The 18,021-nt window shown below is 42.7% G+C and overlaps 1 protein-coding gene across 3 annotated transcripts in view; it reads right to left on the bottom strand.

Annotated features, from left to right (window-relative positions):
• EOGT (EGF domain specific O-linked N-acetylglucosamine transferase) overlaps nucleotides 1-18,021 on the bottom strand; it is a 55,128-nt gene that overhangs the window by 14,728 nt on the left and 22,379 nt on the right. For 2 of the 3 annotated variants that reach the window (XM_030206206.1, XM_030206208.1), the window contains 5 exons: nucleotides 17,804-17,908; nucleotides 17,445-17,551; nucleotides 11,450-11,553; nucleotides 5,562-5,654; nucleotides 3,700-3,771 (listed from right to left, as the gene is read on the bottom strand). In XM_030206206.1, coding sequence (XP_030062066.1) covers nucleotides 3,700-3,771; nucleotides 5,562-5,654; nucleotides 11,450-11,553; nucleotides 17,445-17,551; nucleotides 17,804-17,908 — 481 coding nt within the window. The remainder of the gene's footprint in view (nucleotides 1-3,699; nucleotides 3,772-5,561; nucleotides 5,655-11,449; nucleotides 11,554-17,444; nucleotides 17,552-17,803; nucleotides 17,909-18,021) is intronic. The other variant, XM_030206207.1, reaches the window with a different exon arrangement.

The following is an 18,021-nucleotide window of genomic DNA, read 5'->3' as shown; positions in this document are numbered from 1 at the left end:
CAAAGACCACTTCTCCTTGTAAGAGATACATCAATATGACTTTTTGGCTAGGAATGTTTCATATTTATAAATTTGAAATACTAAATTCCACCATTCCTGATATGTGGTTTGACTCAGATTCTTCCAGTGCCTAAAGATGACTTTCAAAGCTAAAGCGAGCAAAGTATTAACAAGCAAGCATTCATTATGACTTAATATAGATTGAAAACCCTGGTCTCGAAGCAACACATATTTGTACAACACAGGACCAGTGAAATGAAAGATATGTATTAAAGTGAGCCATACATCATTCCAAAATGATTTAAGACATACACAGTCAAAAATAAGGTGTTTGATAGTACCTTGCTGAGCCTGACAAGACCAACATAAACTAGGAATGGAAGAGTTTATGGAATGCAATCTGAGGGGCGTCCATAACGATCTGTGCATGAAAAAATGGAGGGACTGTGTGATGGCAGCAGACCTAGAACACTTAAGCATTGAGCTCCATAGCTGCTTCCAGCGTCTATCAGAAATGGATTGCTGAATGTCCTGCTCCCAACACCTACGCAGGCCCAGACATGTAATGGGAGATTTACTTAAAAAGAAAGTATAAATATGGGAAGCTTGCCAGGTGCCCTTGGCCTGGATTGGCTGCTGTCATGGACAGGATGCTGGGCTCGATGGACCCTTGGTCTTTTCCCAGTGTGGCATTACTTATGTACTTATGACTTGTAGATTGAAGGCTTTTGGCTACCGCAATAAGCTCTGGGGAATGGGGCATCTTGGTGAGCTGTAAAGTGCTTTTTTTTCAGCATGAAAAAAAAAAAAAAAAGATAACTTTAGTCTATATACACATTCAATAAAGGATGTGTGTCTGCAGTCGTGCACATGTCCAAGAAATACACGATACACAAGCTCTAGCAGTATCTTGAATAAGCCAAGAATATTTACAAAAAACATTAGCATACAATGAACTTACAAATGAGAATAGATTTCTGGAAAAATGGACCCAAAAAGGTATCTTGTTTTGATGACCATACACCGACTACTCAAGGAAGCACCAATTTTGTCGCTCCATCTAGGGTTTTATAGATGATTTCCTCTTTCAAGAGTTGCTTAATATGAAAGTCTGCTTTGCTTTGAAATGTGAACACAATTCTTTGTTTTTCTAGCATTCATTCTTATTGTAATACTGCAAGAATAGGAGACCCATCTTTTGAAGGAGAACCTTAGTCCCTTATTAGCCTCCTTAGGTGCAATTATGGTACTTGTAGTGCTGACTGGTAACGGAAGGAGGCAGTCATAAAACACCACAATGCGCCGAGGTACAAGTTCACAAATCAGGGCTGGTGCAAAAAGTAATTTCTTTCTGAAATCTAAATCACACAGTAATACACAACCAATGCTCTCTCTCCAATGCCTAGATGCTCAAAACTCTGATGCAATACAAAACAGCACTGCAAAATACCGCTACAGCACGACAAAAGAACTTGCCAATGCTCAGCGCTAGTGGCAAGCAAATTTTATGCGCACTGTTAGTGCTGAGCATTGGGAAGTAACGAGGGGGGGGGGGGGGTACATGCCCAGCACTTAGTGCAAAAGAGAGCCCTGCTTGGCCAGGGGGAGGAGGCACCAGCACGAAAGCCCCAATGTAAGAAAAGGCAGCATCATGGGTTGGGGGGGGGGGGAGAGTAAGGCTCACTTCTGGCCTCAAGGAGACCTCCTTGCCTTGCCTTCACTTGCGATGCTTTAGTGGACTGGAGAGGCAGCAAGTGGATGAACAGGTGGAAAGGCATCAACAGTACAAAATTCAGGTGGTTTCATGGTCTCTCTCTCTTTTTTTGGCCATCTTGTAAAATGCAACTTTTCCCAAGTTTCTTGCAGTCAACGTTGTTGTTACTGGGTTGTTCTTCAATGGAATTTGCTGGGCTGCTTACCTAACACCAGCTCTGAGCTGGTGTAAGGTTCCCGGTGCCAAGAGTACCCTTGTTCAGGGCAGTCTTCTATGAGCATCATGGTGCATCGCGAATGACCTAATTTTAATGTGATTTGCATACTACTTGCATTAACCTTTGCCGTGGTTGTTGTTCTTCGCACTGGAGCCCTCCCTTTCAATGCTAGCAAATGCAGGCACTAGTCTGGTGCTAAGGGCCTCTAGCACTCGCATCTGCTTCCGAGCATCTGGACTCAAGTCTTGTTACCTGGATAGATGCCTGCAAATGAAGGAGACAGAAGCGTCCGTTGGTTCTGAGGTGTGTTTCAAGACTATGAGGACAGGGATGCCACAAAGCTCCTCATTATCGGCCACCCTTTTCAATTTGTCTCCCATCTCTACTACAATTGCTTATTTACAAGCCATATTTGATAAGATTTCTGACTGGATGGGAAAGAATCGGTTATCGTTGAACAAATACCCAGTGTACCTGAATGTAACTCACCTTGAGCTACTACTGAAAAGAAGTGAGACTAAATTTCAAAAGCTGTGCTTTGGTGGCAACTGGTGACCACACTTTCGAGGTTCCTTTGAAATTTTTTTTTCTCCGGTAGCGCTATTATGGTTTCTTGACAGTTGTGCAGCCTGGGAGTTTTGTTAGACTCGGAGCGGACTTTTAGACCACAACTACAAACATACAGTCTATGGTTCTGAGTGGGATAGATTATTGTAATATGGATAGGTTTACCAGCTTCTTCTATTCATTTGCTGCAAGTCGTTCAAAACTTGACTACACACCTTAGTCCATTTGGCTCTGTATCATATTTCTTCATTTTATTTCCAAAATATTTTACAGCCTTATGTTCCTGTGAGATCGTGAAGATCCGAGAGTACATAGAGTATTGTCATTCCAGACTTGTGACAGCTGAGACTTGAGGAGATGAAAACGTAACATAATAATAACATTTATATTCCTCTATATACCTTCCGGTTCAATGTGGATCGCAGTAAAGAGACTGGTCATTCCCAGGAAATACATAAAATGATTGATACAAAGCAGACCTATTACACCTTATAAATCAGGTATGATTTAATACAAATTTCTTAAAATTGTATTAAAATTTATATTAAAAAGTGTTTTCTCTGTGGCTGGCCCAAGGGAGTGGAATCAATTACCATTATCGCTTAAAAACTGCAGTGTCTCATTTTTGAAAAAGAGGCAATTGAAGAGTTATTGATTTCGGTTGGCCTATGCGGAGGACTGGAATTGACCTTTGGATAGTAGTAGCTCTGTGTTTTTGAGGATGTGTCTTGTGATTTTGTGACCGGGGATGACTTGGGATAACTTGTTTGCTGTCTTGGACAATTGTAGGTTTATTTTTTTTGTTTATGTATTGTGTTTTTATGATTATGTATGCTTTTTGGATAAAGGCAGAATAAAAGTAATAAACTAAACCAAACCCACAAGATGGATTTTGCTTGATCATATTTTGCAAAAAATTATATTTTGGGAGCATATTGAGGTTTTACAAACAAATCCACTATATGTACTTTGAAATGAAATGAGAAAGTGTATTATTTGGTATCAATGAAATTTGAATTTCTTTGTTTCATTATTGCTATTTAGGACTAGCATAACTAAAAAAAATGAAATATAAAAAAGCTAGATATAGCAAAAATCTTGGCGTAAGGGAGGCTGAAACAACAAAATAAAGTAAATGCCTTTGGGCTACATACTAACTACACGCAAACAGCTTTGTGTTACTTTCTCAGGTTGAACTCACCAGTGGTGTGTTATAAAATAAGCCATATCGCATTCGGGGCAGCAAAGCAAAAACTGCATCTTTAAAACAGACCTGAAAATAAAAAAAGGTTAGGCAGGAGTTACTCCCAGGTTATAATTAAAGCATCCTCCTCCATACAGATAGCTGAATCAGGCCCAAAAGGTTCGACACATCAATTACAGGCATCATGGGGCCTCTCTCTCTACAATTAATGGAATATTCTGACACCACCAATAATCATTTTAAAAGTATGCCAACTACAAGAGGAGTTGATATGACATAAGCTACCATACTGGTAGAGAAAGAGGGAAAACTAACAGAAGGATTATCGTTTAAACCTTAGGGCCCTGTTTACTAAGGTTTGTTAGTGGGGGTTTTTTTTTCAACTTTAAAGTTTTTATTGAGAGTTTAACAATTTTAACACCTCAAAATTTTTAACATCATGGTACATTGCTTTTGTAACAGTTATTCAATAACTATAGGCACATACTTTTATGAGTATTCAGTACACTTTCTAATATAAACACTCTCTATTTTAATCCCCATCCTACTACTACTACTTAACATTTCTAGAGCGCTACTAGGGTTACGCAGCGCTGTACAGTTTAACAAAGAAGGACAGTCCCTGCTCGAAGGAGCTTACAATCTAAACGACGAAATGTCAAGTTGGGGCAGTCAAGATTTCTTGAAAAGAGGTGTAGTGGTTAGGTGCCGAAGGCGACATTGAAGAGGTGGGCTTTGAGCAAGGATTTGAAGATGGGCAGGGAGGGGGCCTGGCTTATGGGCTCAGGGAGTTTATTCCAAGCATGGGGTGAGGCGAGGCAGAAAGGGCGGAGCCTGGAGTTGGCGGTGGTGGAGAAGGGTACTGACAGGAGGGATTTGTCTTGAGAACGGAGGTTACGGGTAGGAATGTAAGGGGAGATGAGGGTAGAGAGGTAGGGAGGGGCTGTAGATCAAGTGCATTTGTAGGTTAAAAGGAGAAGCTTGAACTGTAGGTGGTAGGTTGGAGTGGCCTAGTGGTTAGGGTGGTGGACTTTGGTCCTGGGGAACTGAGGAACTGAGTTTGATTCCCACTTCAGGCACAGGCAGCTCCTTGTGACTCTGGGCAAGTCACTTAACCCTCCATTGCCCCATGTAAGCCGCATTGAGCCTGCCATGAGTGGGAAAGTGCGGGGTACAAATGTAACAACAACACCTGATCGGAAGCCAGTGAAGTGACTTGAGGAGAGGGGTGATATGAGTATATCGGTCCAGGCGGAAGATAAAACGTGCAGCCGAGTTCTGAATGGACTGAAGGGGGGATAGATGGCTAAGTGGGAGGCCAGTGAGGAGTAGGTTGCAGTAGTCAAGGTGAGAGGTAATAAGAGAGTGGACGAGAGTTCAGGTGGTGTGCTCAGAGAGGAAAGGGCGAATTTTGCTAATGTTATAGAGGAAGAAGCGACAGGTCTTGGCTATCTGCTGGATATGCGCAGAGAAGGAGAGGGAGGAGTCGAAGATGACTCCGAAGTTGCGGGCAGATGAGACAGGGACGATGAGGGTGTTATCAACTGAGACAGAGAGTGGAGGGAGAGGGGAAGTGGGTTTGGGTGGGAAGACAATAAGCTCGGTCTTGACCATGTTCAGTTTCAGGTGGCGGTTGGACATCCAGGCAGCAATGTCGGATAAGCAAGCCGATACTTTAGCCTGGGTTTCGGCAGTGATGTCTGGTATCCATTTATACCCCTCTTATATCCCCTCCCGAGTTAAGTGTTTTTAACGCACCTACAATTAGCGTGTAGGTGCGTACACGGTTAACAAGCCTATAACACAGCTTAGTAAACAGGGTCCTTACACTGTAGAATGTATTTAGTTTGACCTCATACCCTTTTATAATCATATGTTTTCAGATGTATAATTTCAAAGTCTGTGAATGCCTTCCACGTTTCACTGAACAAGTCACCATATTCATAGGAACTCTGTCAAAAAAAAAAAAAAGACAAGTAATAAAAATCAGTAAAGTATACATATTTTTCAAAATCCACCCAATTTTTAAAAAATGGAATTTATCTGGGATGAGATTCACTATATAATGCGAGGTCATAAGATCCTAGATATCTGAAATAAAAGAACACCTTTTGAATACTATTCTTACAAGCAATTACAATTTTGCTTTTTAATATCGGCGGATTGTTTTTTGGTAAATTGTAAGGACAGGTTTACAAAGTCCAAACCACCAGAAAAGAAGATTGAGAAATTCACATTAAGATGAGGATGTGTGTGAAATAAATTACACAAATAGAAAGAGGCTTGATTCGTCTCATTTCAAAATAAACTGAACCCCCCCCCCCAAAAAAAAAATCATTTACACTTTTTATTTTAGTGCACTCTTTGTACGAGCAGCATACAGTCTTTTTAAATAACAAGTGCTAAATACAAAACAATGAATCAACAAAAATTATGAAAAAAAAATTGAACAAAATAAAACCAAATAAGCCCCCCCCCAATCAAATGGAATGAAATAACTTGACAGGCATCTCTCTACATCAGAAAGCTGTAGAGTCCCAAGTTAAAGCCAGTGGCAGCCCTACCATTACGCCAACTGAGGCGAGGGCCTCATGTAGCACTCTTTATGGAGCAGCATTCCCCCCCCCCTTCATTCATCAACTCCCCTCCGTAAGCCTACCTTCTTTTTTGTTTTTCAAAAGGCAGCGGCAATCCCTATACCTGCCCTGCTGCTGGCACTGGCTTCTCCTTTATAGTGCAGCCCACCTTTTTGACGTAACTTCTTGTTTCCTTGGAGGTGGGCCACAGTACAGAAGAGAAGCTGGTGCAAGCGGCAGGGCAGCACGTACGGATCGCTGCCACTGCCGACTTTTGAAAACAACAAAAAAAGAAGGTAGGCTTGGGGGTGGGGTTGAGGAAGGAAGGGGGAGGGGAAAGGAGTTGGCAGAGAGAGTGTGGAAATATGTTGGACTTGGGGACGCCGGGGCGCTGGCTCATCCCTGCCTCAGGCAGCAGATTGCCTTGGGCCGCCCAGCCATAAACTAATGTAATCTATATATGTATGCATTCTTGCATGCAGAAGAGTGACTGTTTTACTGTTTTGTAGTCTATCTTTCTCTATATACTACTACTACTTAGCATTTCTATAGCGCTGCCAGGCTGGACTGAATTTGTGTAAATTCACGAATGCAGTGCACCTTATTTATGGGTAAGGTCTAACACGTGGTATGTACTACTACTACTACTTATCACTTCTATAGCGCTACAAGGCATACGCAGCGCTGTACATCATACATAAAAAGACAGTCCCTGCTCAAAGAGCTCACAATCTAAGTAGGACAGACAGAACAACTAAGAGGTAAGGGAATAAAAGAGGTGGGGATAAAAGGTACAGGGCAAGTGAGTAGTGGTTAGGAGTCAAAAGCAGCATTAAAGAGGTGGGCTTTTACAAACAATAAAGCCTGAAAGCTCAGCTATATAAGAATTTATTAAATACCCAACTAACTGATGTTTCAGTCCAAACCAATTGGACTGATGGTGGCCTGTGGTATGAAGCAAAAATGTTGGCCAATTAGGTATATAATAAATCAGTGCGTTTTTTCTAGCGAAAAAAGGTGCTGGTACTCAAATGCCAAACCACCCTTCAGGGGTGGGGTGATCACTGAGAGACCCACCCCACAATAGCCAGGCCCCCTCTTGCAACCAGTCAATGAATCTATGACAAGGCAGAATTGATGTGTAGAGCCTGAGCTCTTTCGTTAAAACTTGGGGTCCATGGGTCAATTTTAGCAGACAATGAAAAAGGTGCCGGTACTCAGTACCCCCAAGTACCCCCTCAAAAAAAGCCCTGTAATAAATACATTGCTATTTGTGTAACTGAATGCTCAATCTCCGTTATTGAACAGACTCGGGCTTTAAGCTAACATTTGCCTTCGCAGCACTGAATCCTTTTTAGGCCACAATATAGACTGCTGTTTTTTGGTATGTTTTTCACATTAGATTATGTAAACTGCGTTACACGTGCAGCTAAATTTTTTTTTAATGTGTCATGTATATACCATGCCAATGTAAAATATTGCTGAAACCAACAATGTGTATTATTTATAAAATGCTAAAAATATAGCTAACAGGTTGCTGTGACCCTGCTCCAAAGACTTCCAACACTCTAAAGTATCACCGACATGAAAAGAAACCTTCAGCTTGTCTTCCCCAGGCTCAAACGTTTCAATCTAACTAAAAGAAAGCTTACTTACTAAAGGCATCGTGCCACCTTAAACTGAAATAAATTCAAACTTATGCTGTCAGCAGCAGCTACAGAGCTTGAGTGATATTTTTAATCTTGGCCTCTTTTACAGTTTTTGAGATATGAATGCAAGATCTTATTCAATTTCCTGTTCTGCTCAATGGTGACTGCAAAACAAACTGTACTAACCAGTTTTGATTTATACTCAAGTATTCTATCTTAGCTCCATGTATTCTTCCTGTTCTCACGCCTGCATAAACAAGAAACTAAGTTAAGATCTAATTTCCTGGAATAAAACAAAGGGAAAAAAATAATAAAAAAAAATAAAAATAAAACAGAAAAAGACTATAGGAATATAGGTCAGGCTGCCACATCTGATAAAGGTATAGGACTTTAAAGAACTTACTTCAAAGAATTTCTGCCTTTGTTCTAAAATAATATTCATAGATTTATTTACTGGGCTTGTAATGTCTCGGACTGAAAAAGGGATTTGGATTTAACTCAAGCCTTTCTCAGGAGTTCGAAGCCAAAGTTCCATTCTGGTACTGTAGAAATTTTCCAATTTCTGAAGGGTTTACAGTCTACGGTCCCTGTTTACTAAGGTGTGGTAGCATTTTTAATGCGTGCTAACAGTGTAGACGCCCCATAGTATTATTATGGGTGTCTAGACGGTTAGCGCGTGCTAAAAATGCCAATGCGCCTCTAACGCAGCTTAGTAAAGAGGGCCCTAAGGCTGTACCCACAGAAAGCTGTAGGGTTGAAACCGAGGAATTAGTTTAATGGCTCGGCAGAAAAAAATAGACCTGATTTCAGTCCTAGACCCAGCTGCTGCTCTTTGCTTTGACAAGGGCTAGGAAGGAGAGGTACACATAGAGGGGCATAATCGAATGGGGCCGGCCATCTCTAACACCGGCCCTGTCAAGCGGCGTACCCGACTGTATTATCGAAACAAGATGGCCGGCCATCTTTCGTTTTGATAATACGGTCAAGGCTGGCCGAATCTCAACATTTCGCCTGCCCTTAGAGATCGCCGCCATTGATTTTTGCCGATAATGGAAACTAATGGCGGCCATCTCAAGCCCGGCCAAATCCAATGCATTTGGTCATGGAAGGAGCCAGCATTTGTAGTGCACTGGTCCCCCTCACATGCCAAGACACCAACCGGGCACCCTAGGGGGCACTGCAGTGGACTTCTCACATTGATCCCAGGTACATAGCTCCCTTACCTTGTGTGCTGAGCCCCCCAAAACCCACTCCCCACAACTGTACACCACTACCATAGCCCTTACGGGTGAAGGGGGACACCTAGATGTGGGATAGTGGGTTTCTGGTGGGTTTTGGAGGACTCCAATTTACGACCACAAGTGTAACAGGTACGGGGGGGATGGGCTTGGGTCCGCCTGCCTGAAGTGCACTGCAGTACCCACTAAAAACTGCTCCAGGGACCTGTATAGTGCTGTCATGGAGCTGGGTATGACATTTGAGGCTGGCATAGAGGCAGGCAAAAAAATGTTTTTAATTTTTTTTTTGGGTGGGAGGGTTGGTGACCACTGGGGGAGTAAGGGGAGGTCATCCCCGATTCCCTCCCGTGGTCATCTGGTCATTTAGGGCACATTTTTGAGGCTTGGTCGTGAACAAAAAAAGGACCAAGTCAAGTCGGCCAAATGCTCGTCAGAGCCGGCCTTCTTTTTTCCATTATCGGCCGAGTCCGGCCATCTCTTAACCACGCCCCCGTCCTGCCTTCGGTACACTTCCGACACACCCCCCCTTTAACTTTGGCTGACCCTGTGACGGAAAGCAGTTGAAGCCGGCCAAAATCGGCTTTCGATTATACCAATTTGGCCGGCCTTAGAAGAAGGTCGGCCATCTCCCGAAAATAAGCAGGATAGTCACAGCCTCCTAGGAGACAGGAAGCCTTGATAGTCATGCACCGATACTTACTAGCCAATACACAATTGTTATCAGGCTCTAAAAAATTGTGGTTCATCTCTCTCAGCCAATGCTGAAAAAACAATGTCCAGAAAAAAAGGCACCTAGTTCAACCCAACTTGGAAATACATTTTCAGATGAAAATTCACCAAATTTAGGAGCGTCTTTTACTAAAGTGCATTAAGCACGAACCACGGGTTTTAACATATGATAACTGGCCCAAGCTAATGGCTACCATGCAGTAAAATTTCCACAGCGTGCTTAGCTGGCACTGGATCTGGACACGGTTGGCACTGACAACTATACCATGGTAAGTTATCATGCAGTCGCATCACGATTCCCAATAGTGAGGTGGTGTATAGTGCAACCCTGTTGGCAGCAATGAGATAGCTTTGAGCAGCAGCCATATTTAAAAAAAAAAAATCAACAAAATTGCAGCCCAGGTTCTCCTCTGCCCTGACCAGTCCACACACCCTGACAGTAGTCCCCCCTTCCCCCAAGGATTCACGTGGGGGTCTCCCTGGTAGTTTAGTGAAGCAGTTCCCCTCCACTCCATTTTGAACCCTGGAGCAGCTCCCCTTCACTCCAGACCTGGAAACTACCACGGTTCGAAATGGTGGCTATGACCCCTAACGGTACTATCATTAAGGGGTCATCCTGCCATATAAATATTTCCTTATGTCAGAATGACCCCTAGTGGTAGCACCACAAAACTACCGTTAGGGGTCATAGCTGTCATTTTGAACCCTGGCAGTTTCCACGGCTGGAGTGGAGGGGAACTGCTCCAGGCCTGCTCCACTAAACTACCAGGGAGACTCCTCCATTTAAGTCCAAGAGGTGGTATAAGGTTGGGCGAGAGGAGGGAGGCTGGGTTGCACCATATGGCAGAGAACTTTATTCTTTTTGGTGCCAGAGAGTCTGCATTACATGCCTTGGAAGACAGCACAGAGGCATGTAATGCTGGCCTATATCATTAATGCAGGCCAGATCCTGGCCAATGTCCCTGCATTTACCACACAGGCTTTGCACTTAAGCCTTGGCCATAGGAGCCGACTCTGTGGGTGCTTGAGCACCCCCAATTATTGAGAAAATTCCTTGTATGTGTCCAGGGAGGGGTTATATCCACTGGGTTTAGCACCCCCAATAATTTTGAAAAGTTAGCTCCTATGGCTGTGGCAAGGGCACAAAAATAAACATCTTACAGCATGTTACTAACCAGCCCCCTTACTATCTTAAAACTTACAATCTTAAATTTAAGGTAGGCCTGTTATTCATTTGCCCAGATTCAGGCTTCTCAGTTATGCGCCTAGTACTGAAAAACAAAGCAAAACAAACCAAGCTCATAGCTGTCTCCCTTATCCTAAATTTTGATTTTGTCACACATCCATTTTCGGGGGGGGGGGGGGGGGGGGGCGGGGGAAGAGGTGTTTTTTACAGGTATGCTGAAAAATGATTCTGCGCGCGCCCAAACCCCATGCCTACACTACCGCAAGCCATTTTTCATTGCACCTTAGTAAAAGGACCCCATAGTAACAGATGGGGAAAAGTCCTTAAATGCTTCCTTGCACAGCGGTTACAAAGGGTGGCCTTACTTACCGTGTCCCACATAACGATGTTCACATCAGTGCTGAAGGAGTTGTTGACGTGCTGAGTAATATAAAGATTGACAAAATCACAGAAGTGGTGGTACATGTTTACACCTGACACAGAAATTAAAACAAGGACTTAGGAAAACAGGAAAAAAGTTATATATAATGTAAAACCAGTTTAAAAAGTAGCAATTTCCTTTAAACATTGCTAAACCACATTTCTTCTTCACTGCAAAGCAAATAGAAGCAGTGTTGAAAAGCAGAAAAAAGAACAGCAAACTAAATTCAGTCCATTAGACAATGAGAAGCTGATTTTAAAAGCATTTCAGCGAATAATGAAGTGTGTTATGTGTCCTGCTGGAGGTGTTCCCAGGGGCAGGGTTAGTATTTACACACATATACCTCAAAATATATGCATACGCAAGAGAAGGTCTAAACACATTCACATAAATTCCCCAGGGCTCTTCTTAAAAGCAGAAACACGCACACACTTTTGTTTTGAAAACTCACCGTTACCCACAGAGGGAAAAGTATGCACATACTATCTGTGCAAGACTCTAGATATAAAATTATCCCCAAGCGATTATAAAACACCAGCATTAAAAAAAAAAAACAGTGCAGAAAAAAATGACAAATGGTTCATTCTTTTATTTGATTTGTCGGCGACGTTTTTCATTGCATTCCTTTACTTCTCTTTCCATTTTAGTATGCATTAGACTGTTTAACATACGATAAAAACTATTCAACACACACTAAAATGAAACAACAAAAAAAATTATTTGCCTTCATTTTGAAAATGACACAAAATGAAGCAAATATTGTTTGTGTGTCGTGTTCAGCCAAAATAAAGGATAACCAGCAGAACTTAAGTTTTTCAGGGGTCCTTTTATTAAGGTGCACTGAAAAATGGCCTGTGGTAGGCACATGTTTTGGGCGCGCACAGATCCATTTTTCAGCACGCCTGCAAAAAAAAAAAAAGCCTTTTTTAAAAAATTTTGCCGAAAATGGACATGCAGCAAAATCAAAATTGCCGCACGTCCATTTTGGGTCTGAGACCTTACCGCCAGCCATTAGTGGTTAGTGCAGTGGACTTCGATCATAGGGAACTGAGTTCGATTCCCACTGCAGCTCCTTGTGACTCTGGGCAAGTCACTTAACCCTCCATTGCCCCTGGTACAAAAATAAGTACCTGAATATACTATGAGGCTTATTTTCAAAGCACTTAGCCTCCCAAAGTTCCATAGAAACCTATGGAACTTAGCCTCCCAAAGTGCTTTGAAAATATGCCTCTATGTAAACCACTTTGAATGTAGTTGCAAAAACCTCAGAAAGGCAGTATATCAAGTCCCATTTCCCTTTCCCTATTTGAGATTCTAAATGGAATGTAGAGATTCTGTTGTTACTATTGGAGATTCGAGATGGAATGTTGCTACTATTGAGATTCTGTTGCTAGTATTTGAGATTCTACATGGAATGTTGCTATTCCACTAGCAACATTCCATGTAGAAGCCTGCCCTTGCAGATCAGCAACGCAGCTGCGCAGGCTTCTGTTTCTGTGAGTCTGACGTCCTGCACGTATGTGCAGGATGTCAGACTCACAGAAACAGAAGCCTGCGCAGCTGCGTTGCTGATCTGCAAGGGCAGGCTACTACATGGAACATTGCTAGTGGAGGAGTAGCCTAGTGCTTACTGCAGTTGACTTTGATCTTGGGGAACTGAGTTCGATTCCCACTGCAACTCCTTGTGACTCTGGGCAAGTCACTTAACTCTCCATTGCCCCTGGTACAAAATAAGTACCTAAATATATGTAAACCGCTTTGAATGTAGTTGCAAAAACTTCAGAAAGGCAGTATATCAAGTCCCATTTCCCTTTCCCTTTCCCCACTGACCTAGCAATAAAGACTCACATGGTAAACGGGCGGTAATGACCTTCGCACGACCAAAAATAAAAATTATTTTTCGGACGCGTGTATCAGACACGCGTCAAAAATGAAATTACCGCAAGAACCACATGGTAACTCCATTTTGGTGCACATTGAGCATGCATAGACGCTTACACGGCTTAGTAAAAGGGTCCCTCAGTAACCTGTAAGGCTTTTGCCTTACCTGTCTTTATCAGTTTTCTAATAGCAAACTTGTTGGTCCAAGTCTTCCTGATACTTTTGCAGCCACATGACAATATAACTGGTCCAAAATGCTGATTTAAGCGTTTCCAGTAACCACTTCTAAGAGCCACTGCAGATTTTTTGAGTATACAAGTCACATGGGGGTCCTTTTACTAAGGTGCGCCGAAAAATGGGCTGTGCTATTGTAGACACGTGTGTTGGGCGCATGCAGATCCATTTTCCAACGTGCCTGTAAAAAAAATGCCTTGATTTACATTTTGCCGAAAATGGACATGCGGCAAAATCAAAATTGCCACGCATCCATTTTGGGTCTGAGACGTTACCGCCAGCCATTGACTTAGCAGTAAGGTCTCACGTGTTAAACCGTGCGGTAATCGTCTACCTGCGTAGAATGACGATTACTGACCGGTTTCTGCTGCGCCAGATGTAGGTTGTGTAGGTTTTATTGTTATCTGCCAAGAATCACAGATGATAAGAAGTATAATTTTTTTTTCTAAATAAACAAACTGAGCTGGAAGCCCAAAAGAGCAGGAGGAAACAAAACGTTTCACGGATGTCTTTATAAACTAATTCCACTGCCAACTGGCCATCTGATCCTCACTGGATAGCATCAGAAACTGTTCAGTTTTTGACAGCTGAAAAATGTGACCATCTCTGGGAAAAGGTGACCAATTTCACCAGAAAGGGGGGGAAAAATGAGGTTTTCTGTGACAGCAAAACAATTTTGTAATACTACAGTCCAAACCCCCATCCTTTTATGTGGAAAAAAATGTTTTAAAAAGCTGCAGAAGCTCAAACACGTAACATTTTCAGACTGCTTATGGACCCATGACATGAACATTTGGCCACTGTCAACGTTTTGGATCCGAGACTTCAGTCACCTTTTCTCACAGATGGTCACAAATAATAACTGGGAACTGATCAACCGACTCGTATACCTGTTCTCTCTGAAAGGCACTGGAGGATTAGAAGCAGGATGAGAGTAACCACAGAGGCAAAAGAGCAAATATCAAACAGCCGTTCAGTAAACATAAAAGAAATAACTATTTAAGCTTCTCTGAGCAATTTTTTTTCCTTTCAAGACAGTGTGCCGGTGTGTGTACACACACAGAAACATCACATACTGAATCTACACACAGTTTACAGCCGGTTCCAAGCTTGCGCCTATGCTAAGGTGCGCTATGGGTGCGTTACAGTTTTTTAACACACGTAAATGGTTTACAAGTGTTAAACACTAATGTGCCCATAGAAATGTATAGGCATGTTAGCATTTTGAGGGGGTAAGCAAACATGTGGACAATGGGGAGCCGGTTGATATTGTATATCTGGATTTTCAGAAGGCGTTTGACAAAGTGCCGCACGAAAGACTCCTGAAGAAATTGCAGAGTCATGGAATCGGAGGTAGGGTATTATTATGGATTAAGAACTGGTTGAAAGATAGGAAGCAGAGAGTAGGATTGCGTGGCCAGTATTCTCAGTGGAGGAGGGTAGTTAGTGGGGTCCCGCAGGGGTCTGTGCTGGGTCCGTTGCTTTTTAATGTATTTATAAATGACCTAGAGATGGGAATAACTAGTGAGGTAATTAAATTCGCCGATGACACAAAATTATTCAGGGTCGTCAAGTCGCAGGAGGAATGTGAACGATTACAGGAGGACCTTGCGAGACTGGGAGAATGGGCGTGCAAGTGGCAGATGAAGTTCAATGTTGACAAGTGCAAAGTGATGCATGTGGGTAAGAGGAACCCGAATTATAGCTACGTCTTGCAAGGTTCCGCGTTAGGAGTTACGGATCAAGAAAGGGATCTGGGTGTCGTCGTCAATGATACGCTGAAACCTTCTGCTCAGTGTGCTGCTGCGGCTAGGAAAGCGAATAGAATGTTGGGTGTTATTAGGAAGGGTATGGAGTCCAGGTGTGCGGATGTTATAATGCCGTTGTATCGCTCCATGGTGCGACCGCACCTGGAGTATTGTGTTCAGTACTGGTCTCCGTATCTCAAAAAAGATATAGTAGAATTGGAAAAGGTACAGCGAAGGGCGACGAAAATGATAGTGGGGATGGGACGACTTTCCTATGAAGAGAGGCTGAGAAGGCTAGGGCTTTTCAGCTTGGAGAAGAGACGGCTGAGGGGAGATATGATAGAAGTGTATAAAATAATGAGTGGAATGGATCGGGTGGATGTGAAGCGACTGTTCACGCTATCCAAAAATACTAGGACTAGAGGGCATGAGTTGAAGCTACAGTGTGGTAAATTTAAAACGAATCGGAGAAAATTTTTCTTCACCCAACGTGTAATTAGACTCTGGAATTCATTGCCGGAGAACGTGGTACGGGCGGTTAGCTTGACGGAGTTTAAAAAGGGGTTAGATAGATTCCTAAAGGACAAGTCCATAGACCGCTATTAAATGGACTGGAAAAATTCCTCATTTTTAGGTATAACTTGTCTGGAATGTTTTTACGTTTGGGGAGCGTGCCAGGTGCCCTTGACCTGGATTGGCCACTGTCGGTGACAGGATGCTGGGCTAGATGGACCTTTGGTCTTTCCCAGTATGGCACTACTTATGTACTTATGTACATTTAACACGCCTTAAATTTAAAGGTGCATTAGAAACGTTAACGGACCTTAGTAAACATACCCCTTAGTCTCATTATATGGATGCTTCAACTTTTACTTTTAAATAAACAGAAAGATTGGGGGGGGGGGGGGGGTTCCTTTTACTGAGCTGCAGTAAGCATCAAGTCATGCATACCATGGCAAAAAAGGGCTTACTGCGAGGCACGGGGTAACTTTTGCATGTACTCGTTCTACCCATGCGTTAAAAAATAAATAAAATTTGCACTGGAAGGCAGGTCTGGAGGTGGACTGTGGACATGATCTATGCTTATCGGTTAGCGCTGCTACATTGCCGCGAGCTGATTTGCGCATGAGTCCTTACCACCTATATAATGAGCGGTGATAGGGGTCATGCGTTAATGGCCATGCACTAATGGGAAAATTAGCACGTGACCATTAATGGAAGGGGAGGGGGTGAACATAAATCAGCCATTTTATCCCAGCAGTGAAAATGGCCTTGGCGCGCAGGAACGGCCCATGTAAGGACGCGTTAAGGCTGCTTTTTACTGCACTTTGGTAAGTTAGCCTGTATCTTAGAAACACGACAGCAGATAAAGGCCATATGACCCACCCAGTCTGCCCATCCTCTGTAACCCCTAACTCTTCCTTTTCCTAAGCGATCCCACATGTTTATCCCATGTCTTTTCAAATTCTGAAACAGTCCTTGACTCCACAACCTCCACCGGGGGCCATTCCACACCTCCACCACCCTTTCTGTGAAATAATACTTCCTTAGGTTACTCCTAAGCCTATTCCCTCTTAACTTTGTCATATGCCCCCTCATTCCAGAGCTCTCCTTCATTTGAAAAAGGCTCTCTTCCTGTACATAAATGCCCTTGAGATATTTAAACGTTTCTATCATGTCTCCTCTCTTCCAGCGTATACATGTTGAGGTTCATAAGCCTGTCCCTATAATTTTTGCGTTCAACACCGCTTACTAATTTCGTAGCCGCCCTCTGGACTGACTCCATCCTGTTTATATCTTTCTGTAGGTGCGGTCTCCAGAACTGCACGCAGTACTCCAAATGAGGCCTCACCAGAGACTTATACAAGGGCACTATCACCTCCTTTTTCCTGCTGGTCATGCCTCTCTTTATGCACCCAAGCATCCTTCTGGCTTGGACCGTTGCTTTTTCTACCTGTTTGGAAGCTTTAAGGTCATTAGACACAATCATTCTCAAAGTCCCGCTCTTCCTTCGTACACTGAAGCACTTCACTCCCTATACTGTAACGTTCCCTCTATCGGAGAAAATAACGTGACTTACCTGCATCTAATTTCATGAAGTAAGTTGGTTTTTCAATAACGATGTCGCATTTTCCATCTTCCAACGGTCGAAAGTTTAAGGCAGTGTATGTCTGCAGTTCTGCAAACCTATTTGTAAATTACAAAACATTTTTATTTTTTAAATACCGTGACTTGAGTTCCTGGTAACAGGAATGTGCTAGAGGTTTGAAAGCATGTATTAACAGACCAGCATGCAACTATTAGGTACCAGCGTCCAATTCATTCCAGTCAATATATTCTAGCATGCCAGGCCAATTGATAGTTACAGGGATCAAGAGATAGCAAGCTGATCAACTGCTCTAAACAGGGACAGAGAGAGATAATTAAACCAAGTCCTACCAAGACTGCAAAGGGCTTTTACGTTGACCCTGAGCCAGGAGTGCATGTTTGTCCAGCTTACAGTGACCTCCAATTTCATTATTTTGGAAAAAATCTTCCCTAAATCTGATATAAGGAGAAAAATCTAAGAGCATGGAGTTGCATTGTGGTAAATGCAGTATAATGAAAGAACATTCAGAAAGGAAGTTTAAAAAAAATGTCTACATTTGCATGCATTT

Source organism: Microcaecilia unicolor, chromosome 6 (assembly GCF_901765095.1).
Source record: "Microcaecilia unicolor chromosome 6, aMicUni1.1, whole genome shotgun sequence".
NCBI classification, from domain to species: Eukaryota; Metazoa; Chordata; class Amphibia; order Gymnophiona; family Siphonopidae; genus Microcaecilia; species Microcaecilia unicolor.
The sequence above is the reverse complement of the archived record's forward strand: the minus strand, read 5'-3'. Positions and strand labels throughout refer to the sequence as shown.